A 22640-nucleotide genomic window follows, 5' to 3' on the forward strand; every position below is an offset into this window, starting at 1 on the left:
TAATATTTACATTCTATTCTATAATCTAGCTTTGATTTTGATTAGTTATGTTATTTTCATATAGTTAAGGTATATAATGTTACGTTCAGTTGTTTAAAATTTGTTTGTTTCTTTGTTTGATTGTTTGTTTTGAGACGGAGTTTCGCTCTTCTTGCCCAGGCTGGACTGCAGTGGCACGATCTCAACTCGCCATAACCTCCACCTCCCAGGCTCAAGCAGTTCTCCTGCCTCAGCCTCCCAAGTAGCTGGGACTACAGGCATGTGCCACCACACCCGGCTAATTTTGTATTTTCAGTAGAGACGGGGTTTCTCCATGTTGGTCAGGCTAGTCTCAAACTACTGACCTCAGGTGATCCGCCCGCCTCGGGCCTCCCAAAGTGCTGGGAGGCGTGAGCCACCATGCCCGGCCTAAAATTAGTTTTATATTTAAATGAATTCAGTGCCCAGTACTAATCTTTTTCCTATGGCTTTCCTGGTACTGATATTGAGGAACAGATCAAGGGGTTTAGTGGAGACTGCCTGGCAGAGGGGAGGAGTATTTTATCATTTGCATTGTTTAGAATTGCTTGCACATGGTGATGTGAAAAACAGACTTTTAGTACTTTTGCTACTTATTTAAATTTCTCTGTAAGCACTGCATCCTTTATTGTCTGCATCTGAAGCAAACCATTTTCACTGACCCCCCCATTGGTGTGCCACTGCTGATAGCTTTTTTTTATTCATTGCACTGACTAGATTGTTAAGACTTCAAGGAGGGCTCATGAATGATGAATTTTTTAGGTTTTTTTCATGTTCAAGAATATCTGATGATTACCTTACCTTTATACTTCAATATCATCCCTAGGAGTAATATTTATGCACTATACTTTATTCCCCTTAGAATTTTGGAGGAATTGTTTATCTTTTGCATTTAAAATACTTTTGAAAAAAATGACTGGCTTTCCCCTCGTTGTAGGCAACTTGGCTTGTTCTGCTTGAAGAATTGTTTCTCGGAACTGGAAATTCAATTATTTAACCAGGGTACATGTTTCAGTTAATTGTTTCATATTCATTTTTTGTAAAAACGAAGTATGCTCTTTTGACTTAGAGCTCCGTTGCTTGCTCATTTTAGGGATACTTTCTTGTATTGGCTCTTTAAATACTTTGGCCTGGGTTCTCTACTTCAGGGATACTCATTAATCTTTCTGATGGATTTTATTTTTTCTCTTCTATGTCTATCATTTTTCTCTTTAAGTTTTGCCTTTTATCTCTGATTACCTCAAGGCTTCCTAGGATATAAATAATTTTGAGTCATCCTTGGTGTTTCTCACTTACTAATTTATTCCTTGGAGACTGTAGATTTTTGGTTTTGGCCCATTTTCTTCCACATAATGCTCTCTTTTTAACTCATGTGTTACTCTGGTATGTTACTCACTTGGCATGCTGTTTCATTCCATCCTGCGTATGTTTGGGTGACTGTGGTCTTTGGGGCTCTGATCCACTGGGGTGATTTCTCCTTGGCATCCTTCTGACCCCTGTGTATTACCTCTTGAGGACCAGGTATCTCCTGTCCTGTACACTTTTCTTCAGACTATAGGCACATGTAAGCAAAAGAGCAGGTCAAGGAAGTGAGCTCACCAGGTTGTTTATGCATGGGCCACCCTATAATGCCTGTGCTGTGCCGTCTCTCCTGAGAACATGCGGAATGTCTTCTCATTCTGCCAGGGACAGTTAGTCCTTGTTGTCCACATTTTTTATCTCCTGTCGCTTCATGTAGCAGTTACCATCTCTGCTGAAATCAGAGGAGAAAAAAATGTAAGAAACCCACTTAATTTTTTCCTCTCTAGATTTGGGGATAGTAGAGTGAATCTCTTAGAGTTGAGTTTGGGTGAATAACTGATATAGCTTCAGGAAGGTAGGAATTGGAAGGTGGTTCTGCCATCTTTTTTGATGGGCTTCTTTTTAAATTTTATTCCCTCTTCTTCATTTCCTTAGGTGTTGGGGGATGGAGACACTGGGGTCAGGCCTCACTCTGCCGTATTTACCCAGAAGCCATCTTGGGGCCTGCCTGTCTTTCTCTTTTCAAATGAAACATGGGTGTGGGAAAGGGGAGTTCCCACATTGTAGCCCAGTTTGGCATAAAAAGAGGTAACAGCCCGTGTCTAACCTTGACAATATTTTACCATCATGGAGTTTCCCCTCTTTTTAATTTTCTATTCACGCTTAGATTATGCAATATAATTTCTCTGGTTTTAAATACAAAGTAAATTAAAAGTAGTAGCACTTGGTAACACTGTAGCTATAGAGAATAAAGCTAAGTGAGTATGTTGTCGTTGTAATGAATCATTCCTTTTCATTCATTCATTCATCCAACAGATATGTAGTGAGTGCCTACTATGTGCAAGGCACTACCCTGGGTGCCTGGAGTACATCACTGAGCAGGATGGATGAAGCTCCCCTGCCTGCGAGACACTTACATTCCAGCAGGCCTGAGTGTGTAGGGTTGGGGGCACGCAGCAACAACAAATAGAGCACATCTATAAAATATGTCACACGTTACAAGGTGATTTATGGACAAAGGGAATGAGAGTGGAATGGGAGTTGCAGTTTGGAACGGGGCAGTCAGGGCAGCTGCCCTGAGAAGTTACATTTGATGAAGGGGTCAGTGAAAGAGTGTCCCAGGGAAAGGGAACAGCTCGTGCGAGGCGCTCTGGTTTGCAGCTGGCTGGTGTGTTCAAGGAACAGGATGAATGACAAATTGATGGAGCTGTGTCTGGTCCATGTGAGAGAAATGAATGGCCCAGCAAACTGTAACATTCACTTTTAAAGTTTTTACTGTTTTGAAAAATTTACTTTACCAGATATTCATTTCGTGGTTTTTTGTTTGTTTGTTTTTGTTTTTTTAGAGGGAGTCTCACTCTGTCGCACAGGCTGGAGTGCAGTGGCGCAATCTTGTCACTGCCACCTCCGCCTCCCGGGATCAAGTGATTCTCTTGCCTCAACCTCCCAAGTAGCTGGGATTACAGACGTGCGTCACCACGCCCAGCTAATTTTTGTATTTTTAATAGAGACGGGGTTTCACCATGTTGGCCAGGTTGGTCTCAAACTCCCCACCTCAGGTGATCCACCCGCCTCGGCCTCCCAAAGTGCTGGGACTATAGGCGTGACCCACCACGTGGTTTCCATGTGTGATCATTAAAAGGCAGAAACAAATAAGCAAAAATCATTACTAAAGGGCCCACGAGGGTTGTTTCTATCTTAGAAAATATGTAAAGAAAAGTGATACAACAATAAATGGTTTGATTTAATGAGAATTCAAAAATCGTAAGATTTGTTGAAAATAATAGAATTACTTCTAAAACAGATAATATATTTTATTGAAATAAAAGCCTTAGAAGTCATCTGGTTTTTCCTTTTACAAAGAAGAAAGCAATCTCAGAGAGGCTAAATGACTTACCCCAAGCTATATGGCTAGGTGGTGGCAGGTGGAAATTTATACTACCCAGGCTTGCTCATTCTTAGCCCAGAGTTGTGTCTACCGTACCTCCCACCTTTTAATTCAGTGCGAGCTCAATTATTGCTAACAGTTTTATTGTTGACCTTCCATGGACTTGATAGTCAAGTCGAGTCTTCCATTAAAATAAGCGGGATTTATTTGTATTTTGCAACATAACCTTGTTCTTTGGAGTGGGTTTCACTTAATCATCCTGGAAATCAGTTTTAGAAAGACTAAACATGATTTCTCCATCTCTCTGTGAGGACCAAATCGTTCTCTGTGATTATCTATCAACAAGCAGAACAAAGGGTTCTAATTAGTTTTCCTTTTGAGGTGTTTTTTGTTTTATTTTGGTTTTGGTTTTGGTCTTCTCTTCTCTTCTCTTTTCTTCTTTCTTTTCTTTTCTTTTCTTTTCTTTTCTTTTCTTGGTAACCAGTCTCAGCCAAAGGGATTCTTCTGCAGAGCCATTGCACTCAGGCACCAGAATTAATTCATGAGTCCTGGGAGATGGCTGGTTAGGTTAGCTTTTCCAGCCTGGAACAGCCCCACCCTACCCCTGACCTCCTCCACTCCACCCACTTTAGCTACAGAGAAACTGGATGTTGTCAGCCCCTGGGGTACCATGAGACAGCTGAGTTCAGAGTGACTCTTGACCTTCCCTCTCTCCCTCCCTCCCTCCCTCCCTCCTTCCTTCCCTTCCTCCCTTGCTTCTCTCTCTCTCTCTTTTTTTTCCTTCGCGCCCATCAATTTGTGGCCTACTTCACTAATTGGTCTGTGAAAAGCTTCTTCCTTTTCCATTCATGTATTCATGCTTGTTCCCACTCCCATTTCCCTCCTTCTCATAGATAAAGATAACTATTCTGTCTGACATGTATTCCTTTATTTGTGTGTGTTTTTGTAAGTGGTGCATTGGACATATACTCTTTTTTGTTTTCTGAGACAGAGTCTTGCTCTTTCACCCAAGCTGAAGTTCAATCAGTGACGCAATCAGAGCTCACTGCAGCCTTGACCTCCCTGGCTCAGGTGATCTTCCCACCTCAGCCTCCCCCCGAGCACCTGGGACTACAGGTGTGCACCACCACACCTGGCTCATTTTTTGTATTAATATATTTTTTTGTAAAGATGGAGTTTTGCCATGTTTCCCAGACTAGTCAAACTCCTGAGCTCAAATGATCCACCTGCCTCGACCTCCCAAAGTGTTGGGATTACAGGCATGAGCCATGGGTGCCCGGCCTGGACATATATTCTTAATTTGCATTAGTATAGACCTGATTATTTTCCTTACATTTTTTGCTCTGCACTGCATTTAGTCCATCCCCTCTAACTCTGCCAGTATTCCCTATGTGCTGTTTTGTATTTCTGTATCTCGTCCACCAGCAATGAGCTCTTAGATTGCTTCCAACTCCTTTTTTCCAACAGTATTACCTCATATAAATGACCTCATAGTGACCCCTCATGGGTCTGTGTAAGAATTTTCCTGACGTGGAGATACCTGTATCTCCCAAAAGAGGGTTTCTGGATTATAAGGTATATGTGTATTTGCTAGCAGAAATAATGAAGCTTTACACAAACAACCTAATACGTGTCTCTTACAGGTCTTTTTTAGAACTTTTCTTGGGTACATCTAACACAACTAGATTGGAAAGTACATTCAATTTTACCCACACTGCCAACTTGCTGGCCAGTATAACTGTCCGATTTTTATTTCCGTCGGCAGTGAACAAGGTTCCTACATCACATCCCAGCCAAAGCTTGGTATTGTCTAGATTTCTATACATATAAAGTGCTTTATCATTGTTGTTTACGTTTGTTTCTTAAATTTCTGCATTTGAGCATCTCTTGATATGCTCCCTTTTGTGTTTCCTCTAATTTGAATCACCTGTTGATACCTTTGTTCTGTTTCCTGTGGAGGTTCTTACCTTTGCTGTTGATTTTCAGAAACACCTTACACAGTCTAGATAGTGTTTCCCTTATTGGTCTTAGACATTAGCCTCGGTCTTAGACATCAGCTTGGATCATGTCTCCTTCGTTGAGCAGAAATCTTTAATTTTGACATAAAAAATGTACCTTTGGGAGATTAATTTTAAAAACCGCTTCTGACCACAGGCCATAAAGATACTCCTGCCCTGTTTTCCATGAACTTTATAGTTTTACCTTTGGGACTTTATCTCCATGGGATCCACCCCTGTTCATGGTGTGATGTTCCAGGCCAGTTTTCTTTTCCTCTGTAATTAGCTAGTTCCCCTCAGTTTGGGGAAAGCCTCTTCTTTCCCCATTATGGAATTTTAATTGTCACTATAGGAATCAGCATCTTTATATTATAATAATGGCATCCCACCTAGCACCTAGCACGACAGCAATTCTCCTTTTAGTCAGCTCTTGCTTTATGTCTTTTAATAAAGGCTTAAAATTTTCCCCATAAAGATCTTATACAGTCTTTATTAATTTCATAGATCCTTTATCCTTCTCATTGCTTATTGTATTTTTATTGTGTTTTGTATTTGATTATTATGAGAGTATTGAAATGCTGCTTTGTAGTTTTTTGTTTTTAAGTTGATCTTGTATCTGGCAATTTTGCTCAGTCCTCTTATTCTAATAGATTATCTGCTAATCCTGATATTTTTCTATGTATTAGGTCGTATTTTCTGAACATAATGTTAGTTTTATCTCTTCCCTTGAAATGCTTATTATTTATAACTAATTTAACTAATTTCTTTTTTTTTTTTTTCTTTTTTTGAGACAAAGTTTCACTCTTATTGTCCAGGCTGGAGTGCAATGGCTCAATCTCGGCTCATGACAACCTCCGCCTCCTGGGTCCAAGCGATTCTCCTGTCTCAGCCTCCCAAATAGCTGGGATTACAGGCATGCACCACCACGCCTGGCTAATTTTGTATTTTTAGTAGAGACGGGGTTTCTCCATGTTGATCAGGTTGGTCTCAGACTCCTGACCTCAGGTGATCCACCCGCCTTGGCCTCCCAAAACTAATTTCTTTTCTTTCTTTATAGCACTGGTCAGGACGTCCAATACTGTATTCCACAGTAATGGTGATGGTGTGCATCCTTGTCTTTTTAAAGAGAATACATTTAAAGTTTCTCCACCAAATCAAATGCTGTTATAATCTTTACCAAATTAAGAAAGTTTCCCATATTTTGAATTTTTAAAGAAATATATTTTTTCAAATTATAGTTTTGTGTCAAACTTTATCAAAATTTTTTTCTGCATCTATTAAGATAATAATGAGTTTCCTCTTTGGTGGATTGATATATTGAGTTAAGTGGTAGATTTTATGATGTTGAAATATATTGCAAACCTAGGATAAATTCTACTTGTTCATGATATGTTACTTTAAATTTTTTGATTCAATTACTTAATATTTTATTTATAATTTTTGCTTCTAAAATCGTAACTGAAACAAGCCTATAATTTTTCTCTTCTTGTATTCTTATCCTGTTTGGAATAAAAACTGTAGTATCCTCATAAAATCAGCCAGATAGCTTTTGTCCTTTTTTGATTGTCTGGAACAACTTACATATGATAGGAAATTAAGTGTTCCATGAGCTTTATCTTTTTCCCGCTTTAACTTGTCCAGGGTCCACAGGATCCATGAGCATTTGATGGAGCTTACCTATAAAGCCATCTGGGCCTAGGGCTCTTTGTCAAGGGAGGGCTTTGTTTGCTATTTCAGTGTATTTCATACTTTGGTCTGTTCAAGTTTCTGTGTTTTTCCTGCACCAATATCCAACACTTGTGAGTGTTTAGAGTTCATTGTTGAGCAAACTTTCCTTCCTCCTACCCCGTGCAAAGATTTAATTCCCTTTCCTGTTGGTGTTGTTTGGCCACATAGCTTGCTTTGATCAATGGAACATTAGTGGACTTCACATGAGCAGAGGCCTCAAATGTCCTCATAGAAGCATTTAGCCTTATCTTCTAAAAAGCAGTTGCACTGGAACAGGACAGTCTCTTAGCTCAGTTTTTTTCTAGTCCTGCACACCTGTAGCATATGACACTTCCATCATTAACAGTGGCTCACTACAGCCGTGAGCCGGGGTGACTGGTATATTACCAGACAGACCCTGCAAAGGAATGTATATAGTTTGTAGAAGTGCTACCCCATGACCAACCCAGTCACCGTCATAAAAAAAAAACCAAAAAACCCATATCTTCTTACAACATCTCCTGTCATATCACAAAATAACTGAAGTTGAAAAAGGAATTTCATAGTTAAAAAACCTTTTTGACTCTTCCAGCAGCAGTTTGTGTGTCTGCTGCGCCTCTTCTTTAGTCCTTGGTCTTCAGCTTCTGAACTGTGCTTTTGAACCCTGGAGAGTTCCTATTCTCAGATTACCTATAAGGTGATCACATCATTGAATGCAAGGTGAAAACAGGAGGTTGACCAGACAGGACCCTGGGCCTGTGGACTGTCCTTCACTCACAGAACCCACATCCCACCATTTATTCCAGTGAAAGCAATAAGGAATAGGTAGGAAGGACTGCTGCACAGAAATTCGTTAGAAGACATGGCTTTTTTTCTGGAACAGATGAAGTCAAACACACAGCTGGTGGAGATGGTGAGTCAGAAACTTGACTTGGAGGGCTCTTTTGCTCTAAGATGATCATCAGCTCCTGGAAAGGTGTATGTTGAGTTCCCTTTTGTGCTTGGCAAAGGGCTAAAGACTAGGGGAAGGAGGTCACAGAAGTGGAAGACCTGGTCTCTGCCCATAAGGAGCTTCGGAGTCAGCAATGTCACATACAGAACCTGGAAAAATTATGTGAGAAACTTTCACAAAATGTAATAGGGATTAGAGAGGAGATTTTTAGTTTTGAGGCCAGAACAGTGATTGATAGGCATGGGTGAGGAAGGAGGAGATAACTGGAGAAGGAGGGAGAATGCTGTGTCATTTTCATTCACATAGTGACCACAGAAATGAGGGATGGAGGGGTGAGAGAATAAGTTAAGTCGGGGCAGGGATGGGGGTGGAGAGCAGGGCGAGGGGTTTCCATTTTCCTTTAAGTGGATCTTGGCTTCACTGCAGTAAATGGGGTTGTCAGTGTGTATTGCTCATTTTGAAACAGACGAGTTTCACTGAGAATTGGATTAAAAGATTGCATGAAAAATTTAGGATCTGTATAAGGGAGAACATTTTATACAGCCCTATATGAGGGCTGTCTAAAAGGAGTTAAATTCCCATTTAGGATTTTTTAAACCAGGTTATACCACAATGTCTGGTGGTTTTAACCAGAGGTAGTGCTGCCTCACCCCAGGGTATGTGAACGTGTGTGTGTGTGGTGGTATAGGGTATAGCTAGCAATTAGAAGGTAGATGCCAGGGATGCTGATGGCCCCATCATGTACTGGAGAAGCCCTGTACAGCACATTGTCTGCCTAGAATGCTAAGGGCACACTTGTGGAGAAATAATGCACTTTCCAAGCTTCAGTAATTTGGGGTCCCCTTGTTTAATTTTTGCGATATCTAGGTACCATTTCTACCACTAATTTAATGATTTAATGCTTTTCTTTTTTTTCTTTTTTGTCTTTGTATTCTTTTTTTTTTTTCTGACAGTCTCGCTCTGTTGCCCAGGTTGGAGTGCAGTGGCGTGATCTCGCTCACTGCAAGCTCCGCCTCCCAGGTTCAAGCAATTCTCCTGCCTCAGCTTCCCAAGTAGCTGGGAATACAGGTGCCTGCCACCATGCCCAGCTAATTTTTGTATTTTTAGCAGAGATGAAGTTTCAGCATGTATGCCAGGCTGGTCTAACTCCTGAGCTCAAGTGATCTGCCAGCCTCAGCCTCCCAAAGTACTGGGATTACAGGCGTGAGCCACCGTGCCCAGCCTAATTTAATGCTTTTCTTTAAATTTATTTTTATTTTATTTATTTATTCATTTATTTATTTATTTAAGAGGGAGTTTATTTCTTTGAGAGGGAGTCTCACTCTCTTGCCCAGGCTGGATTGCAATGGTGCGATCTCAGCTCACTGCAACTTCTGCCTCCCATGTTCAAGCAGTCCTCCTGCCACAGCCTCCCGAGTAGCTGGAATTACAGGCGTACACCACCACACCTGGCTAATTTTTTTGTATGTTAGTAGAAACGGGGTTTCACCATGTTGGCCAGGCTGGTCTCGAACTCCTGACCTCAAATGATCCACCTGCCTCGGCTTCCCAAAGTGCTGGGATTACAAGCATGAGCCACTGCACCTGGCCCTTTAAATTTATTTTTAACTGACTTTTAAGTTTTTAGTTGTCATTCTGTATCTGCTTTTTAATTTACTTATTGTGATCCTTGCTTTTTCATTTCATGAGTTTGAAATGCTATTGATTTTTTTTAAATCATATTAAAATAGATGACTATTGCAATACAGAATGTTCATCTTACACTCTGCTAGAGGCATGCATGCTAGCTTTGAGAAATAGTAGCCAGATGGTCACAGTGGATTAATTTATGGCTTGACCTGAATTTATGTAGTATATCCTTGAGAGTTGACACCAAAGCCTTGGGACTCTCATTTTTAAGTACCCTTGTGTTCAGCAGAATTCACGAACTGAACGGGTCTCGTAAGGGTACTTTCCCTGATAGAGGTCAGACAGCACAAACAGCTGTGATTGCCTCTCTGTATGTGCAAAGATGTCCATTTGGAATGGCTTGATCTGCTTGGTGGGGTGGTGCTTATGTGCCAATTATCTTTGCTCCAGCCTGTGTCCACAAACTGCTGGCCATCTCCCAGTTATGTGGCCCTATTTACAAGGGCTAAGTGACCCTGAAAGTGTGGAAGAATCAGGGCAAACTGTGTCCTTACTTCCAAAGAATTGGCTGGAAGCATATGTTGCATTCTTGTTGGCCAAGAGTGAGAGAGAAGGATGACAGAGTATAGCAGAAACACAGACTCCCTTCCCAACACCCAAGCAACAGAACCAAAATGCAGTTAGAAACAAAATCAAACCCAGCCCCCATATGCACCTGCAGCAAACAAACAAACAAAAAACGATTACAGCTCTATTTCAGCCACTTTGAAAAGTGGCAGGCAAGGAAGGGAACACCTCACTGTGGCCCCTCAGAAGCAGTGCTGGAAAAGGAAGGTGAGAGGACCAATTCCTGAGGGTTCCTCCTAATATAGATCAATATGGGAAGCAGCTGGTTGAGGTGGTGAGTGGATAGACATGATAAATGTTAAAAAAAAAAAAAAAAAAAAAAAACCCTTGGCAGAGTCAGAGTCAGGAAGGCACCCAGGGGAGGCCACCTCCTAGTCTCTGTGTTGAGTTACAGGACAGAGACCATAGGTGTGAGTCTGCCCTGGTTAGGCAGAGTAGGCCCTGGTCTAAGACATTTAACTCCCCTCCAAAAGAGGACAGAGTATAGAGCTCCCAAAGACAGGCCTCATGACTCCTACCTCTCCTCCATGGCAGAAATGTTCATGGAAAGCAGCAGCCAACCTAAAATTGTAGCTCAGAGGTAGAATGACAACTGGTTCCCTATAAAGTGAGGAGAACGTCAAAAGATACATCAGCTTGCTCTAGGAGAGCAAAGAGCAGTTCTGGACAGAGATGCTCACGTTGTCGGTATGAACAAGATGGCAGTGAGTGTCATGACTACTCTGTGAAATGCTGCAGCAGAGGAATGCAAGAGAGGAGCACAGTTTGTTGGCTGGGCACGGTGGTTCACACCTGTAATCCCAAAACTTTGGGAGGCTGGGGCACGAGGATCACTTGAGGCCAGGAGTTTGAGACCAGCCTGGGCAACATAGTGAGACCCTGTCTCTATTAAATATATATATATTTTTTTAAGTAAAGAAAAGAAAAGAAAGGAACACAGTTTGCCAAAATAAACATACAACCAATCTGGTCTATCAGAAAACCCAGTCCTAGAAAACTCAACCTCACAAGTATTTTATGCTATAGAAAGGCTCAGCATCAATTCAGTAGAAACAAAAACTCAAGATGTAGCTATGATAAAACAACAATGGGATTCTTTTTAATTTTTATTTTTAACTGTGGTAAAATGTACATAACATAAAATTTGCCATTGTAACCATTTTTAAATATACAGTTCAGTCATGTTAAGTACCTTCACATTGTTTTATAACCAATCTCTGAAAGTCTTCATCTTTCGGAACTGAAATTCTGCACCCATGAAACAATAATTCCCCATTTCTCCCTCTGCCAGCCCTTGGCAACCAGCATTCTACTTTCTGTGTCTGAATTTGACAACTCCAAGTACCTCATATGAATAGAATCAGAAAGTATTTGTCCTTTTGTGACTGGCTGATTTTACTTAGCTTAATGTCTTCAAGATTCATCCATGCTGGAGCATGTGTCAGAATTTCCATCCTTTTTAAGGCTGAATAATATTCTGTTGTATGTCTATACCCTATTTTGCATATCCATTCATCCAGTGATGGATACTTAGTTTGCTTCCACCTTTTGGCTATTGTGAATAATGCTGCTGTGAACGTAGGTGTAAGAATTTCTCTTTGAGTCCCTACATTCAATTCTTTTGAGTATATACCCAGCAGTGGGATTGCTGGATCATACGTTAATTCTATTTTTAAATGTTTGAGGAACTGCCATACTGTTTTCCACAGCAGCTGCACCATTTTCCATTCCCACCAATAGTGCACAAGGGTTCCAGTTTCTCCACACCCTTGCCAACATTTGGGACTTCCTGGTTTTTGTTTTTGTTTTTTTTGATAGTAGCTCTCCTAATGAGTGTGAAGTGGAATGGAATTTTTAACAGAGCCAACAAAAGAAATTAAGAACAAAAACACAATACAACGTTAAAACCAGAACACACACACACACACACACACACACACACACAGGATAGACATAGCTGAAAATCAAAGAGTGAGATAATCCCAAGGAGGGGATTAAAGCAATAGGAACAATATGACAGCCATGGAGAAGAGGCACACCCATCAAGCATATGGAGCAAGAAAAGAATGCAACCATGTGACCCAGGAAGATTTTCCCAAAAGGAAGATACATCTGAATCTTTGGTTGGAAGGTTATGCCACATACCTGGAAGTGCAGATATAGAATGGATAACATATACCCTGGTCTAAAGTTTCGGTATTTAGACCTCAGACAGGAAAAGCAAGTTACACAAAATACTGGATGACTAAGTTGGTATCAGAATTCTCCACAGTTTTCAACAACCCCTACCAGAAAGTATGAACAAGGCCTACAAACTTTTAAGGGAAATAAAATTATTTAAATAATATAATATAAAATTATGAATATAAAAAAGATAAAAATAATATAAAATTGTTCTCTAAATATTAAGTTATTATTCCAGCGAAGGCAATAAGCAGGCCGCCTTGACCTGAAACAAGTCAGGGACTATTGCAATCATGAGCATTTCTTGAAAACAAATAAAACAAACAAAAAAAACCACCCTGTGATGAAATTGACCCAAATGACTCAAATCAGAAAAACAGACCCAGGAGTAGAAAAGCCACAGATGAAAAACAGTAACAACAGCAGCAACAACAAAACACTGCTGAGCATTCAACCATTATAATTCCACCTTAGGACTAAACAATGGGACAAGGGGCATGGATGATTGTTAAAGAAATGTATAACTGTTAGGCATCTGACAAAATACAAATTATATAAGCAAAAAAAAAAAAAAAAATCAAGTGTGAGGAAATGGAGAGGAAATGTAAAGTAATTATAGAATATTACTATAAAAACATGCAGTTAACCGTTGAGTTTTCATAACTTTTTTCTGTGCATTAAATTGTGTGTATGTATGTGTTTTCAAGTATGTAACTTATAACTGCCAGTCAGAATGTCATTTTCTTTCACTTTTGCTTTTTCTTCTGTTATATCCAAACAAAATTAAATAGCTCTTACTAGGAAGAAAAGTTCATATATTATCATTTTAAATGAACCCATTACCCTCTATCTAGCCTTCTACCAGGGTATGTGCGTAAAGAAATATCCAGAATGATTATCACCAACTGTAAACACAATGGCGGGATATTGGATGATTTCTTTTCTTCTTTGTGCTGTTTTCTGTTGCTTTAATTTTTTTTGTTTGTTTGTTTTTTTTTTTGAGAGAGAGTCTCGCCGTGTCCCTCAGGCTGGAGTGCATTGGCGCGATCTCGGCTCACTGCAAGCTTCGCCTCCCGGGTTCACGCCATTCTCCTGCCTCAGCCTCCTGAGTAGCTGGGACCACAGGCGCCCACTACTGCGCCCGGCTAATTTTTTGTATTTTTAGTAGAGACAGGGTTTCACCGTAGTCTCGATCTCCTGACCTTGTGATCCGCCCGCCTCGGCCTCCCAAAGTGCTGGGATTACAGGCGTGAGCCACTGCGCCCGGCCGCTTTAATTTTTTTAAATGAGCCTATGTTTTTATACAAACCATGAAATCATTGCTGTTAATCTCAACTATTGATCAGTAGTGTCATCAGTATTCTAATTGCTTCTTAGTCCTTGTTTTTTAAATTGTAGTGTTGGCAAACACCAGAAAGAGCCCTTGACAAAATTTTTGCAACTCATCTCTAAGGTATTGGCCACTGCCCAGAGGCCAAAGGCACGGGCTGTGGAAAACATCAGCTCTTGTAATAAGGTGCCTTTGCCTTCTTATTGAATCATAAATCAAAACACAGTAGTGGACTGGTGAGCATGAAGTAGACTGACCTGAATCCCTATGATGCTGATGGACGGGAGTATAGTGTACTGTGCTGTCAAATGTCTGAACCTAGTGAATGACTTTGGATATTTGGAGTCCCTCTCAATCTCTGCACTTGGCTGCTGCTAGTGCCTTTGACTTCCTCCATTGGGATTCTCCTCGCCTTTGCACATGCAATTCTCTCTTCTGGAGATGCACCATGCCCTCTTCCTCCTTCATCACCCAGCTCCTCCTCCTAGTGTTCAGGGCTTAGCTTTAACCTCCTTCCCCTGGAAGGCCTTCCCTAATGAACTTAGGAGCTCCTTCTATATAACCAAAGGCACTGCTCACTGGTTTTGCTGGGCACATTTATAACCATTTACTCAGTGTCATGCTTCTTAGCAGACTGGCCTCAGGCAAATAGGAATCTAGTTCAGGAAGTGGAAGGTCAGATTTCCTCCTTGCTTCTCTCAGCACATATTTCCTGTTCCTCTTCGGGGCTCTGCCAGGACGGTTCCTCCACTCTTGAGGCCTCTGCTACGAACAAACCCCACTCTCCTCCCTTCCTGGTACCCCATGGCCTCTTAGGTTTATTTTGTTCTCGGCAGCCCTCTTGGCTCCTGCTTCTGTTAGCAGCTACACCTTCTCTCGGTAGTATTTCAAGTTCAACCTCACTGGGGAGGGTAGCTGTTTGGTTTAGCCTTTGTCCTCTAGCACCTGCCTTTCCTGCAGGGAGGGGCATTCCCAGCCTTGGAACAGGCCCCACCACTAAGGCCACAGACAGTGCCAGAAGGAGCTGGGGTCTGTGCAGCTATTCTTGAATTCCCCCAGATGCCTTGCCTGGCCTTGAGTAAAAGGGAGATAAGTGAAAAAAGCATGTTATGAAGCAGCATGTACAAGGTAACCCTACATATGTGTTTTATATATCAAAGGAAATAGACCAGTTATTATCAGTGAGTTTTTCTGGTGGGATTTCTAGTTTTTATTTTCTTGCTTACAAAGTTTCTGTAATAGGCCGGGTGCTATGACTCTTGCCTGTAATCCTAGCACTTTGGGAGGCCAAGACAGGTGGATCACCTGAGATCAGGAGTTCAAGACCAGCCTGGCCAACATGGTGAAACCCCATCTCTGCTAAAAATACAAAAATTAGCTGGGCATGGTGGCAGGTGCCTGTAATCCCAGCTACTCGGGAGGCTGAAACAGGAGAATCACTTGAACTCAGGAGGCGGAGTTTGTAGTGAGCCAATATCATGCCATTGCTCTCCAGCCTAGGTGACAGAGTGAAACTCCATCTCAAAAAAAAAAAAAAAAAAGTTTCTGTAAAAAATGTTTTCGTAGGTACTAAACGGTATTGAAGCCCTGAATCATGGCATTGTACAGAGCAGCCCCCAGGAAGACGAGAGCCAATTGGCTCTGCCATTTGGAAGCATTGCCGTCTTCTCCCCACGATTCTCATTTCTGCCCCCAAATGATGTGTTTGTTGCCTTGCTCATTTCACCCGGGTGTCTTTTTCCTCCTCAGGTGACAGATTGACTGGAATCCCCTCGCACATCCTCAACAGCTCCCCATCAGACCGGCAGATTAACCGGCTGGCCCAGAGGCTGGGCCCTGAGTGGGAGCCCGTGGTGCTGTCTCTGGGACTGTCCCAGACAGATATCTACCGCTGTAAGGCCAACCACCCCCACAACGTGCAGTCGCAGGTGGTGGAGGCCTTGGTCCGTTGGCGGCAGCGCTTCGGGAAGCAGGCCACCTTCCAGAGCCTGCACAATGGGCTGCGGGCCGTGGAGGTGGACCCCTCGCTGCTCCTGCACATGTTGGAGTGACGGTGCCTCCACCAACCGCTGGGGAGTGAGTCCCTGAGTCATGTGGCTGAATCCTGACTTTCACTCAGAGCAGGTGGTGTTTTGTGTAGGTTTGTTTTTTATTTTTAATGATCCTCAGATGGAAGGAGAAAACAGGGTTTCCACTAGACGTTATTTGAAAGGCCAGATTACTCAGCAGATCTCTCACGGTGGCTCAACAATTCTTTGTTTTTAATTGCTTGAAGATTGCATTGTTGTAATTGTTCAGTTTTTAAATGTGTAATGGCATTTTAATAGACTATTAAATCACAGTGGTTCAAAAATATATATATATATATCATGTCATCACATTACAAGCAGGTATCTCATATGTAAAACATTTACCTGAATGTTGTCTGAGGACTGAACTGTGGACTTTACTATTCATAATGATAAAATAATAAAATGTGAATTACTACATATCATGTGCCTCATTCATGAGAAAGTAGTGCATTGGGTTTTTTGTTTTTTTTTTTCTTTCTCGTTCCTGTATTGCATAGATTAAGGGTGTAAAATTACAGTAGTCTTTTTTTTCTTTTTGGAACAGAATTCATAGTAACAGTGAAATGGTTACTTTCCCAAGTCAGGATAAATAGCTCAGGCAGGATGTCTGTATTAAATGTCGTAAGACACTAAAACTCCCTGCAAAGACCAGTTCAAGTACCAGCAAGCATACCTGAGCCCTTCATCTTTAAAAGATTGCTCAAGAAAATCCTGTGCTGTTTATTGAAAGCATTAAGTCGAGATGAGAGGGGATGTGGTCTTTCCACTGAAGCCAGAATGATTGAAGTGTTGTGCTCCTAAGGAGTGTGATTTAGTCTTCTGTCCTTTTATCAATAGCACATGGTGCTTATAGAATGCTTTACTGTTTTCGTGGCCTTTCCTGTATGTGATCTCATTTGGACCTCTCAGCCATCCTGAGTGGGCAGTGGGCAAGGTGGTTCAACTCCTTCTGTAGAGAGATTGAGCGATTGGCCCAGGGTGAATGAGCTTGGGCACCAGCTCCTGAGTCCTTTCCAACTGCTCCACAGGACTCCTCCCCTTCTCTCTTGCATGCTCACTGAAGAAGCTTGACTCCTGCTCCCCGCCTACTAGCTGTATGGCCTTGGACAAGTTACCCTCTCTACGCCTCAGTTTCCCATTGGGAGAATGGGGAAATGACTGTACTCACCTCTGAGGTCTTTGTGATGATTAAAGCAATAATGTCCGCCAAGAGCACATCCAGATGCGGTTCACTGTCAGCTTTCAGGAAATGGTAGCTGTTAATGTGCCGCCACTGTGGCTGAAGGTATAGTTAGACCACAGGCAAAACTGAATAGTGGCTGAAAGCTGAGGGCACTGTGGGAGGAGCTACTATTGCCACATTTCTTACTAAGCTTTAAAATGGGATTTGATTTTATAAACTTTACAATGGAGCCAATCTGTGATCTATCCTTATTAATAATTATGGAATCTGTTTCCTAATTCTAACGTAACTCAGGATTTTTCAAAAGGGAGGAAAAAAATCATGTTTTTTATTTCTCTCCATTCCAAGAATAAATTTATAGAATGGTAGAGTTGAACGCAAAGTGGGTGCTTAAAAAGATGACAATAGTATGTGGATAATATCCTTTCAGGCATCTTGTAACCATATTCCCATTACTAAAAAAGAGCTGCTATGCCACAGTTTATTCTTTCAATGAATTCGGTTCAAAAGGATAGTCTACTGGCCTTATCGGTTCGAATTTTCCATTTTGTAGCCCAGCCAATAATTCATTATCTTGTAAAATTCTCATAGTTTTGGCCGTCTCACTGCACCCAGTGATAGACTATACTGCTGTGGCATCTTCAGTGAATTGCTTGTCATTTTGAACCTGGGACTTGTTACATTGCTGTGTTCCCCCGGGTTTCCTAATAGAGAGTTGCTCTGGCTTTTGTTCTCACAGCTCAGAGTCACATTCATGGATGAGTGAGTAGAGCTGGGCTCTGCTGCATCCGACTAGATGGCATTAGCAGGTCTGATGATTGGCTGGGTCATCTTTCCACCATTCACCATTTGCAAGGAATCTGTCACGCATAAAGACACTTGTGGGCTCTGTCAGCAGTGAGAGACAGTTAGTGAAGGACAAGCCCATGATGGGCCAGACAGACAGGGCCGAGGGGGCCCTTAGAGACCTCTGACTTGTTGCCTGTAACAAGTAGAGTGTCTTCACCACCAAATGGCAGCAGCCCCTCCTTGGGCCTGCTCAGGTGCTTGCAGAAGGTTTGCAGAGTGGAAGAGCAGAGCAACTGAATCCCTATCTTGGTCTACCTCTGGCCATGACGAATAATGCTACATGGCAGCTGCCTGCCTCCTAACAGAACTGGGGAGGTGATGAGCCTGTAGGGATTTCCTGTGTTTTGTATGGGAGAAGATTCTACAATTTCAGAGAAATTTCTTGTTTACCCCCAAGAAAACTGAATGAATGCAGCGAGGTGGCAAGAGCATTTGCAGGCACTGACAAAAAGTATATTAATATACAGTCTTGCAGCACTTTGGGTTGGGTTGCAGTGTGCGTGCGTGTGTGTGTGTGTGTGTGTGTGTGCGCTCGCGCGCATATTTGGGTCCATTTTTTGCAATCCATGACAGCCAATATTTCTAAACTGAGATTTCTGGGCCCTATTGAAAAACAACCTTTGGCTACTCTGGATCCCCGTCCTGGAATCACAATAACAGGTAAGCCTTTTCTATGCGTGAGTGTGGCCCTTAATGTTTTTAAAACTATAACTTTTATTAAATTTTCTCAACATAAAATACATGTTTATTATGGCAGTTGGAAAAAAAACAAGATGAAGAAAAATAAGAATTACCCCTACTCCCATCTAAGCACTGTACATCCCAATTTTCATCCCTGTCCTCCAATTAGTTTTCTCTGCCTGCATATTCTTTTTATAAAAATAATAGGATTTTCTCTGCATTTCCTTATAAAAAGTGTTTTATTTTCCAAATGATAATACACATTTTTTTGTCAATGTGAGGACTATTTAGAGAGACTAAAATGTGTAATTAAAATTTAAATATTCCTCAATGCCATACTCCAAATGGTTATATTCATGGCTTAAAATTAACTAAATTAAGTTTTCGATTTTATAACAAGAATGGGATTATATCGTACCTGCTGCTTTACAAGTGGCATCTTTTATATAACATCAAACTGTCTTTCTGTGTTATTATTTCTCTATGCCAATGATTTCAACATCCTTTGTGTTCACCACACACTTTCAAGTCCTATAATTTTTGGTGGCATGTTTGAAGAGATAAAAATACACTTAGCTACTAAAAAGATGACAACAAGTATAGCAATGTCTTTCACTCTCAAAACCATTGTCCTACTTTTTGCTCCATCCCCATTTGGAACCACGTTCCACTATTTGAGTAGAGCTGTTTACGGCTCCCCTCTGTGCACTCTTATATCCTCAAAAAGCAAAGTTTAGCACAGTCTGGGCTTTATTCTGAGATTTTCTCTCTTCCTTACAGCAAGATGGCCTCTACACTACCTGATGATCCAATCAGCTTCGTGTTCCATTTCCACAAGAGTACGTGTTCCGGGAGGGCAATGAAATTTTACCTGTTGATCAAAATTTGATGGCACACTTATGAAGGGTTGGTAGTCTATGTGTTGCCACTATTCTCTGCCATCATTTTCAGCAATGCATACCTTTCCAGTATGCGGTTAGGCCATCATGTCTTAACCACTTCCCTGCATGGATCTTTAGGTCGGTTTTGCTTTTTCATTATTATAAAGTGATGCAAGGAAGGGAGCATTTGTGGTTAAATCTTTACATTCATCAGACATTACAATGAATTCGATCCCTGCTTTGTTTAGCGCCAAACATATTTTAATTTTGTTCTCAATTAGCTTTTTTATATAGCAAACCACCCCCAAGATGTAATGGCTTCAAACAACAAATGTATTGGCTTAGAATTTAGCCCACAATTCTGTGAGCTGGCTCGGCTTGCTCTTCCAATCTGGGCCGCTCAGCTGATTTCTGCTGGGCTGTCTCGTGCATCTGTGGTCAGCTGGTGGGTTGGCTGAGGAAGGATGCTCTAGGGTGGCCTCACTCATGTGTCTGGAAAGTCACAGGTTATTTCCTGGGGCAATGGGTCACATGTGTCTAGGTCACACCCTTTTATCTGTCAGGTTACCCTGCCTTCTTTACATGGTAGTAGTAGCGGGGGTTCCCAGGGCAGCAAGAAGGCAAGCCCCTGTGTGGAAACACCTTTCAAGCCTCTGTTTGCATCCCTTTTGCTGACATCTCTGGCCAAAGCCAGTCATGTGCCAGCTCAGAGTCGGTGTGGGAGGGCTTTACCGAAAGGCATGGAGAGAGGAGGGGAATAACTTGGTCGATTTTTTGCAATCCACCACAGCCAATATTTCTAAACTGAGATTTTTGGGCCCTATTGAAAAACAACCTTTGGCTACTCTGGAACTCTGTCCTTGAATCACAATAACAGGCAAGCCTTTTCTTTTTTTTTTTTTTTTTTTTTTTTTTGAGACGGAGTCTCGCTCTGTCACCCAGGCTGGAGTGCAGTGGCCGGATCTCAGCTCACTGCAAACTCCGCCTCCCAGGTTTACGCCATTCTCCTGCCTCAGCCTCCCAAGTAGCTGGGACTACAGGCGCCCGCCACCTCGCCCAGCTAGTTTTTTGTATTTTTTAGTAGAGATGGGGTTTCACTGTGTTAGCCAGGATGGTCTCGATCTCCTGACCTCGTGATCCGCCCGTCTCAGCCTCCCAAAGTGCTGGGATTACAGGCTTGAGCCACCACGCCCAGCCCCAGGCAAGCCTTTTCTAGCATGCCACGGTCCTTCCCATCGCCCACCCCACAGTATGCATATCCTTTACCCAGTTCCTTCCACCTGCTCAGCCACACATATGTTTATGTTGATGGCCTCTAGACCATAAACATATAGACATATAGCCATGATGATGCTTAGCATAATCTCCTAGAAGTGGAATTGCTGGGCTTAAAGTATGAATAACATTTTTAAAAACTTTTGACTTTTTAACACTTTTTAAAACCTTTAAAAACATATTTTAGGGATGGATGTGGTGGTCCATGCCTATAATCCCAGCACTTTGGAAGGCCGAGGGGGGCGGATCACTTGAGCTCCAGGAGTTCAAGACCAGCCTGGGAAACACTGTGAAACCCTGTCTCTACTAAAAATACAAAAATTAACCAGCCGTGATGGCCAGCACCTGTAATTTCAGCTACTTGGGAGGCTGAGGCAGGAGAATCGCTTGAACACAAGAGGCGGAGGTTGCAGTGAGCCAAGATCGCACCACTGCACTTGAGTCTGGGAGACAGAGCAAAACTCTGTCTTAAAAAAACAAAAAAAATTTGAGTACCTTTGCTCTAGAAAACATAGGGTATCTGGTTTAAATGCCAGTTAGTTCCACTAGGCTTTGGTGGCCCACTGTGAAAGTTGCTGTTGGATGTACACACACGCACACACACACACACAGAGTCCTGAGGCAGTAGGATGAGTCTGTCTTCATCCCTTTCTCTGGGGAGTTCTCCAGGTGTGGTAGCTTTGAATAGAGCCTCCCCTCATTCAGTTATTCAGCAAACACTCAAGCAGAGGCTACTACATGCCAGTCACTGTTAAGCAGGGAGGTGAAAAGGTTACTAATAAATACACAGTTCCTCTTCTCCAGGAACTCACTGTTTGACCGATGAGACAGACGTGAAGCTCTAATTACAACAACATGCAATCAAGCCTGTGCCTGAGTATCGAGTCTATGGGAATGCAGAGGAGAAATGATTCATTTGCCTGGCTTCTTGGGAAGCGAGAGGTATGAGAAGTAATAAGGCTCTATCTAAGCCTCTATCACGTGGGCAAGTTACTCCACCTTTGGGTGCCAGTTTCCCCACATGTAAAATGCAAACAATAACAGTACCCACCCATGGTCACAGTGAGGATTCCATGAGATGAAAGGTATAACATACTTAGAACAGTGCCTGGAAGAGATGTTTTGTTAAACCACTGAGTTGAATTCTTTTGGCTATCAGAGTTTTTCTTTTTCTTTTTCTTTTTCTTTTTTGAGACAGAGTCTTGCTCTGTCACCAGGCTGGAGTGCTGTGGCATGATTTTGGCTCACTGCAATCTCAAGCGATTCTCCTGCCTCAGCCTGACTATAGGTGTGTGCCACCATGCCCAACTAATTTTTGCATTTTTGGTAGAGATGGGGTTTCACCATATTGGCCAGGATAGTCTCGATCTCTTGACCTCATGATCCACCCACCTCAGCCTCCCAGCTGGGATTACAGACGTGAGCCACTGCACCCGGCCCAGTTTTTCTAATCTTTTTCACCCTTCCAGGGCTCTGAGAAGTGTGAGGCTAGTAGAATCACCTCCTGCAGATGTTTGTGGTATAGAAATAGAAACTGCATAGTCTCTCAATATCTTTATCAGGACTCTAAAGATAAGTGGCTATGAACTGTGGCACACTTCAGAGCATACTCAGTGTTGGGGTGGATTCAGATCTAACAGTTGGCTACCCTTAAATGAGTATTTACAGTCTTTGAGCAAATTCTTGCTGATTACAAAACACTATGCAAGTTACCAGAGATACAAAGATGAATAAGACATAGTCTCTGCCCTCAAGATCTCAGCCTATTGGGGAGACAGCTATAACCACCAGCAACCATGGCCAGCACAGAGGGAGCAATTAAGTTGGCCACAGAGGAGGTAATACT

General features: G+C 42.0%; 1 protein-coding gene across 13 annotated transcripts in view; it reads left to right on the top strand.

Moving 5' to 3' along the window:
- CRADD (CASP2 and RIPK1 domain containing adaptor with death domain) overlaps positions 1-22640 on the top strand; it is a 188131-nt gene that overhangs the window by 162156 nt on the left and 3335 nt on the right. For 5 of the 13 annotated variants that reach the window (XM_017946111.3, XM_021922769.2, XM_017946110.3 and 2 more), the window contains one exon: positions 15603-16342. Coding sequence is in view for 6 of the 13 variants with exons in the window: in XM_017946110.3 (XP_017801599.1) it covers positions 15603-15904 (302 nt within the window). In the remaining 7 variants the exon portion in view is untranslated. Of the gene's footprint in view, positions 1-15602; positions 16343-19418; positions 20430-21598; positions 21737-22640 lie in introns of those variants that run through there. The other 8 variants (XR_001892876.3, XR_002515777.2, XR_001892882.3 and 5 more) reach the window with 6 other exon arrangements.

Source organism: Papio anubis, chromosome 9 (assembly GCF_008728515.1).
Source record: "Papio anubis isolate 15944 chromosome 9, Panubis1.0, whole genome shotgun sequence".
NCBI classification, from domain to species: domain Eukaryota; kingdom Metazoa; phylum Chordata; class Mammalia; order Primates; family Cercopithecidae; genus Papio; species Papio anubis.